The 7,245-nt window shown below is 35.4% G+C and overlaps 1 protein-coding gene and 1 long non-coding RNA gene across 6 annotated transcripts in view; one reads left to right on the top strand and one right to left on the bottom strand.

The window, feature by feature from the left end:
- The window catches only part of LOC107843680 (myb-related protein 2), a 5,547-nt gene extending 4,987 nt beyond the window's left edge, over nucleotides 1–560 (bottom strand). For all 4 annotated transcript variants that reach the window (XM_016688048.2, XM_016688050.2, XM_016688049.2 and 1 more), the window contains exons 1-2: nucleotides 201–560; nucleotides 30–106 (exon numbers count right to left, since the gene is read on the bottom strand). In XM_016688048.2, coding sequence (XP_016543534.2) covers nucleotides 30–106; nucleotides 201–405 — 282 coding nt within the window. In that variant the 5' untranslated portion in view covers nucleotides 406–560. The remainder of the gene's footprint in view (nucleotides 1–29; nucleotides 107–200) is intronic.
- A 185-nt stretch (nucleotides 561–745) lies between these two features.
- On the top strand, nucleotides 746–4,382 carry LOC124887643. Of its 2 annotated transcripts, XR_007045451.1 has the most exons (3): nucleotides 746–2,413; nucleotides 3,760–3,885; nucleotides 4,122–4,382. It is a non-coding gene; the product is annotated as an uncharacterized LOC124887643 (long non-coding RNA). The 2 variants fall into 2 exon arrangements; XR_007045450.1 differs by having other exon boundaries at nucleotides 746–3,885.
- Nucleotides 4,383–7,245: the final 2,863 nt, after the last annotated feature.

Here is a 7,245-nt window from a genome sequence, read left to right as displayed (position 1 = left end):
TGTAAACCATGGAGTGAATAAAAACTAACCTGAAGATGGCTCTTTAAGTGGTACAAGGTTAATCCCTGGATCCCCATAAGTTTGAGAACTGATTTTGGCGTGGCTTCTGCAATAGAAGAATGGTGGATATTTAATTATCTCAGTGAGAAACAGCATTACATCTGGTGCTTATCCAAATTAACATATTTGTGTACACTTACTGTCTGCCCCACCAAGTTGGTTAACTGCTTCTATAAACCTCTCATGAAGGTCTGGCGTCCATTTTAATCTTGGCTTAGCATCAGTTGAAAGAACAAGTCCTGAGTCTCCGTTGGCATTCCCGCCTTGCAGGAACAGATGCCTTTCTGGGAAAGACATTCTTGTCGAAGAGTGCATGTTGGTAGCTTGGTGGTGATGATGGTACATCTTCTGGCGTTGGATATGAATATTTGGTTATCAGCGAATGAGTCTTATGGTAAGATTTATAGGCAGGATGGGTGAGTAAAAGTATTTATCGCGTACCTAGAGGGAATCTGATGTCGCTTCAGGTTCAGTGGCTCCAGTCTTGTCTTACTCTTGAATTGCAAGTAATGATTCTTTACTATTCTTCACAGTATATAACATTGTTTTCCATATGGTTAAATAAAATTGTCTGCTCTATTATCTCCTTGATTTTCTTTGACCAAATTCACAAAAACAGTTGTCTTCGTAAGGAGCCCATTAGGCATAGCATCTTGGACAGGCCTACCAGAACTAGATAAGGTGGATCTAGGACAGGTTCTGCGGGTTCAACTCATTTAAAGTACGTGTATTATAATTCTGAACTCACTGACTCTAAATCCTGAATTCGCTTCTTACTCTAGACCAATCTAATTTTCATTCAAGCTTAAGAAAAAAAATCTTGCCCTTCCAGTTTTACACATTTGTGGGTCCTGAATGCACGTTCGCTTTCTAATCTAAGGGAAAGGCACTATGCATTATATATATTCCTCTGCATTATAAGTTCCTGAAACACTTACACACCTTACAATAGGTACAGGAATTGATCCACCATAGACTTTTTCCTATGCACACATATTCTTTATCTAGCAAAGTTTGGAACCATATTCCAAGAACTAATAGGGGAATATTTTTTTCCCTGACGGAGATAGGAGAATCCACTATCTATGATGTCCTGAAACCTACAAAACCACCTACCTTTCAAATGGAAGATTCTGTTGACTGGAGCATCTAGTACTGGGTATTAGATACATGCAAGTAAGAAAAGGCGAAAAGATACGTAGGAAAATGGTTGAGATGCTTCTCCTATTGAAAACCCAAACAAAAAGAAATAATACATTTTTCCTTTTGTTTCAGTTTGTTTAGTTGTGGACATGTGGTACGTGCACTTAGTTGAGAATGCATATTCTATCATGTCAGATTGACTATAGCATTGATATGCTTTTTCTTGAACCAAGAGTTTATCAGAAACAGACTCTCTACCTTCTTAGGTAGGGGTAAGGTTTGCATACACTCACTCACTCTACCCTCTGAAGACCGCACTTATGGGATTACACTGGGTATGTCGCTGTTGTTGTTGTAGATTGACCATACCTTATCTTGGCAAAAGGAGATAATCTAATGTCTTGGATTTTCTAAACCTCGTGATGTATCAAATCCTCTGCTACTAATATTTTGCTTCTTATTTGTCTGTCAAGCCATGTCATGCTTTTCTTTCGGCATTCTAGATTTATACTTACACATATTCATTTCTTGTGTAAGGAAAGAATCATCTAATATTTTAAGCATACTGTCCCTTGAAAGTCTTGAATGATTTTTTTCATCAGAAGTGGGTAGGCAGTTTTTTTCACGTATAGGCACAAGCATGCCAGCTTTGGATGGTTAATGATTTTAATGCAACATCTTGGCATGTATCAAGTGATATGAAACTTCCTGAATATCTTAAGCACTCTTTCCATTCTACGCTATTGTACAATACGTGAGTATTGAAAAGGGAAGAAGAAATAAAATAAAACGATATAGTGGAGAGATGCTTCTTCGCTTTGTCTGAAGGCTAGGAATCAAATGAAGAATACTTTCTTGTTCTCTCCTTCAGTAAATTTGGTACTTATTCTGCGTGGATAGCCCTAAAATGGAGAAAAGAGGACCTCCATGTAAAATTTTATATTCTTTTATTGGTATGAAATGGCCACCTCCAAAGCATTGGGACCCCTTCCTAAAAGAAGAAATAAAGGAATGTACTTCCATACTTGTTTGATGGAAAACATGACAACTCGCAACTGGCAGATCCCAATTTACCTTTCACTTGACTTAAGTCGTAACTGGTTTTAGAAGTACCCTTGATGAATCTATATATCCTGGCCTTATAAGATAACTTTTTTACATTCTTTCGTGCCTGTTTATGGGTTAAGCCATACGCAATATAAGGATACAGGTTACTTTGTCTATAATTCATAGTTCTATTTTCTTCAATAACCAAACATGCTAATTTTGTGAAATTCTTTTACCCTTCTCTTTTATCTGTTAAGTTTTTCTAGGGATAATTAGGGAACTCACACTAAAGCTGCTTTGAAAGGCTTAGCGCATTTTGCATCTCTGCCTCGTTTACTTTGTTTTAAAAGTGTATATCTTGCTTTATTATGTTTGCTGATAGGAATAATTTAGGGACTAATATAATGTTTAAAAAAGAGTATGGCGTGCGTAGAGAGAGAGAGAGAGTCTTGATACCGTATGCAGCTGTCTAGTATAAATTGAACTGTGCAGCATTTCAATCTACTGTATAGATATAGATGATTACATTGGATAATTTTTTCAATGGAGAATCTTGTTTCTGTTTTTGTGATCTTTTTTCAATCAAGGAATCGATCCTCGAGATCACTTAAACTTTGAAAATTATCTTGGATCAGTCCTTCTAATTTTAATTTAATGGCTATTATATGTTAGTTGAAAAGCATGCCACACCATTCATTTCATGTTTTGGCTAATGGATTAAATCCTGGATATCAATACAGCGTATTAAAATAAGAAAGAATATTATCAACTGATGAACCGCCAATGCAGAATAAATTCGAATGCTACACAATGGTGCCTAGGCTTACCCATAGCTATTGATAATACACGTTAAAATCTGCAGTTGTAAACCAAAATAAAGTTATTGCATTGCATAATTAAGAAATCCAGGCATCCAAAGGGAAGAAAAGAAATCGACATTATTGTTGGTTAGTCTTATGTCATGTATGTTTAATTAGGTACAATTTGATAGTAAATAAGTGAAAACTCCTCGTCTTTGAAAATGATATGCATATTTGTTTCCGGTTGAACTTTTGCAGAAAATATAAAAGAATCAGTTGATTCTGATATGATAGAATATTTTATGGAGTTTGGAGGAAATACATTTTGTATGCAGTTTAAAGGAATCTATAACAACCTTCACTTAAAGTGGCGAAAGAATCTCTACTATTTTGCTAGAATGATAGTTATGATATGAGCAGCTGCTAGTTATGATGATAAATAACTTATGTTATGCTTATGGTTTGCTTCTTATCATTGATCATTGATAAATATTAAGAGTTTCCAAAGTCTTGATGTTAACTCGTTGGATATAACCAGACTAGTCTGCGCGATGAAAGTGGTACTTAGTAATATAGTTTTCTTGGGACTTGTACTCACTACCTCTCATCAGCATATGTACTAAGCGACTCTGTCCATAAAGGCTTAGACATATTGAAATATATTATCTAGAGTCTCTTTTCTTTAATATGTTTCTATGTATATATGCAGAAACTTGTGTAGAAGAATTCTTTCTTTAAGTACTCTACTCTCAATTTTTCAAGGGACCACCTCAGCTTCTCCAAAGGCAAGAATGAACAGAGAGGACTGCAAATTGGAAGCTCTTCTCTTCTCGAGGTAAACAAATTCAGGAAAATTGTGTGTAATGTTATTCATCTGGACAAACTGTCATTTGATAAGCGTTGAATTGTTTTCTATTTTTTATGTTCCAAGTCTTCCTTCTGTTATCGTAAAAATGAACTTTTGATTGATGATATGTGAGATTTATAAGTTGTTTTATGTTTCCATATCAAACCATTACTGCTACAACCATGTCATGACTTTCATATCATGTCTCTTTGAAAACTTAGCAGGGGCAGGGGCAGCGGCAGAGGCAGGATTTGAAAAATGCTAAAAAGTCACATATAGGCATCAAATCCATGAACCATTTTCTGAGCTCCCTTTGTAAGTTGTCTCTCCACTAGAAGCTTCCCTTGTGTTAATGAGGTTACAACAATAACATATCCAATGTAATCCCACAAAGTGGGGTCTAGGGTGTGTAGGTGTAGGCAGTGGCGGAGCGACATGTATTCAAGGAAAATTACATTGTGTAGTTAGATAAAAGATACATACTATATTGACTCCCCTTGCCTTCTACGTGGTTTTACTCCTTTATATTTGATAAAGATCCTGGCTCCGCCACTGGGTGTACGCAAACCTTACCCCTACCTAGGAGGTACAGAGACTATTTCCAACAGACCCTTGACTCGAGATTAAACATCATTATGTATACATTAAAAAATATTCACCTACACACGGGGTAACTTACTAGAATGTGAAACAAAAGGTAATGTACTTATCCTTTGGACTATGACTGCTACTTCTCTCTTTGGACATACAGTTTAGAGCTAGTACCATCCTCTAATTATCCTCTACTGTGTTATTTGCAAATGATATATTCTCCACTTTAAAGAAGAGAACATGTGCTCTTGTTCTTTCTTGTACTTCCATTTCCTTTTTGAGGTTAACTTAATTTTTACTTTGAAAAAACAAGATGAAACTCACAAATAAAGGAAGATAAGAGCATTTAGAATCAATCATTTAGGCAATGATTGGCTAAAATTTGATTTAAAAAAAAAAAAAAGATAGAAATGACCACAGAATGATATTCTCTGTAAGGTAAAGGGATAATATAAAGTTGGATTCTGGGGAATGGAATTTTAGAATCTTAACTCAAAACTGAAGCCATTAGTCGTACTCATTACAAGGTCAAGAATTTCTTAGTCGATATTTCGCATTCGAATGAAATGGACCTGAATAAAATTAATCGAAAACATAGTCGTAGGATGAATACTTATTCGTGTTCATATTATGCGATTCCAACTAATGCAGAAATAAGAATAGTTGATTGCATGTTACTTAGTAGTAATATATGTTTAGATGCTCCTAAACAATCAACAACATGCATATAATCTTTCATTTTATCCTCCAATATAATTAGCCAAACATTTTTAGTGCTTTGAGATATATCTATCTTTGTTTTGCTTATGCTAGAAAAGAGACAAAAAAAAGAACATAAAGGTAGAATAATCAAGGTCTGCTGGTCACAGGCATATGGTGTTGCTTTGATAAGGAAACTGTGACAGAAAATGGAGTCTTGACAAAAAAACTATTTATTTATAATTTTAGTTTTTCTATTAAAGTTGTTGTCAACTGATCAGGAGGTCACGGGTTCAAGCTGTGGAAATAGCTTTTTGCTGAAACGTGCGTAAGGCAGAGTACAATAAACCTTTGTGGTTCGGCCCTTCTCCGGCACATAGCCGAAACTTTAGTACACGGGGCTGCTCTTTATGCTTATATATCTCATAGTGTAAGTGTAAGATTTCAATCCTACAGAAAAATGGAGTCTTGACCTAACTCTAAGGGGTCGTTTGGTAGGGAAACAAGTTATCCCCGGATTAGAGTAGCTATTCCGGGATTAGTTATCCCACTCTCAAGAAGGAATAAAAATAACACTACAATCCCGGGATGAGTTATTCCATGAATTTTATCCCAACCAACCATGGGATAAGTGTACAGGAAAATCCATCTATCTTATATTTGTGTGGTTAAGCTTTACTTGTTTTCACTAAATAGATTCTTTGAGACCATATATTCTATTAGAGCTAGTAGCACTTCATTATGTTTGCTTAATGCACCCCTTTTCTTTAGATTTAGATTCCTACCCAGTCTTCAGTACTCGTTTTGAATTTCCGAATAAGGAAAATTTATTCATTTACGGGTGGAAGGATTCTATCTATCTCACCACAACCTTTGATGGTACGGGTTCACCACCTTTAGAAGCCCACTTGTATTATGTAGGTGTCACTTCAATTCAAGCCAAAGACCCTACCTTAAAACTTCATGGGAAAGTCTAAAGGAAGGGAGGAAATTAAGGTCTTTGTGAGAATTGAACTATGCACTTTTAAGTTAAGAGCCAAATGCACCTTTATGCATAAATCAAATATTATAAGAATCTCAGGTTCAAATATCAGCAGGTGTCGCGAAGTACTTAATCATGACACATGGCAGGTACTGACAATAACGAACTAACGAGTCTGGTAATTAGAATGAGTACAGTCTAAATTGCTTAACAAGGATCCATCAAGGAGTGTGTCACAACTCACATGTCGAATTAACTAGTCTAAAAAATGGATGGTCTTAAGCGCGCAATCTATACCCGGCTGGCTATCAGGGCAATTGTTCGGCCCCGTGAGTTGAGGAAACAATACTAGCTAGGTGATTTCTTAATGTACCTATTCTTATCGGAAATAACAAGTTTCTATAGAATTAGTCAAGATACGTGCAATCTAATGCGGATGCTACAAGTAGAGATAATAGGTATTCTGTAAAACTAATCGAGGTTCGTGTAATCTGATCCAGCTTTGAGAATATATATATATATATATATATATATATGTTATCATTTGATACTCATTGCTACACAATTAGGACCCTCTAATCGTTTATGCTATTGGAACTTAAGAGTGTTGGTCCATATTATTTTAACTTGATTATCATTCAAAAAGAACAAAGTTTTGCACATGGCAAGTTTCAATTTGTGTCTCTAAACTTGATCAAATCAGTGCTTTGGAATCAAATTCGCAACAAAACGTTGGGTTTCTCTGCAATTTTGATATTCTAATACTGGTGACACACTCTCATGCATTTACTCGATCTTAGGAACTAAGTTACATACTAATTCAAGTGTTCCTTTTTTTTTTTTTTTTTCTTATAATCATGGTGTTTAGACCAGTTTGTTTTTACCTGAACTATTTTGATGATATCGGGTAGCTCGAACAAATGTGAAGAAATCACTTTGTGATTTTTACAACCAATGGGAATTGAATTGAAATTTCATAGTTTTCAACCCACTTTGAATACTTTCAACAATAGATAACGATGAGACTTGTATTAGGACTTTCACATGCTTTGATTCTATAATGAATTGTATGATCG

Source organism: Capsicum annuum, chromosome 10, assembly GCF_002878395.1.
Source record: "Capsicum annuum cultivar UCD-10X-F1 chromosome 10, UCD10Xv1.1, whole genome shotgun sequence".
NCBI lineage: Eukaryota > Viridiplantae > Streptophyta > Magnoliopsida > Solanales > Solanaceae > Capsicum > Capsicum annuum.
This window is presented reverse-complemented; position numbering and strand designations above follow the sequence as displayed.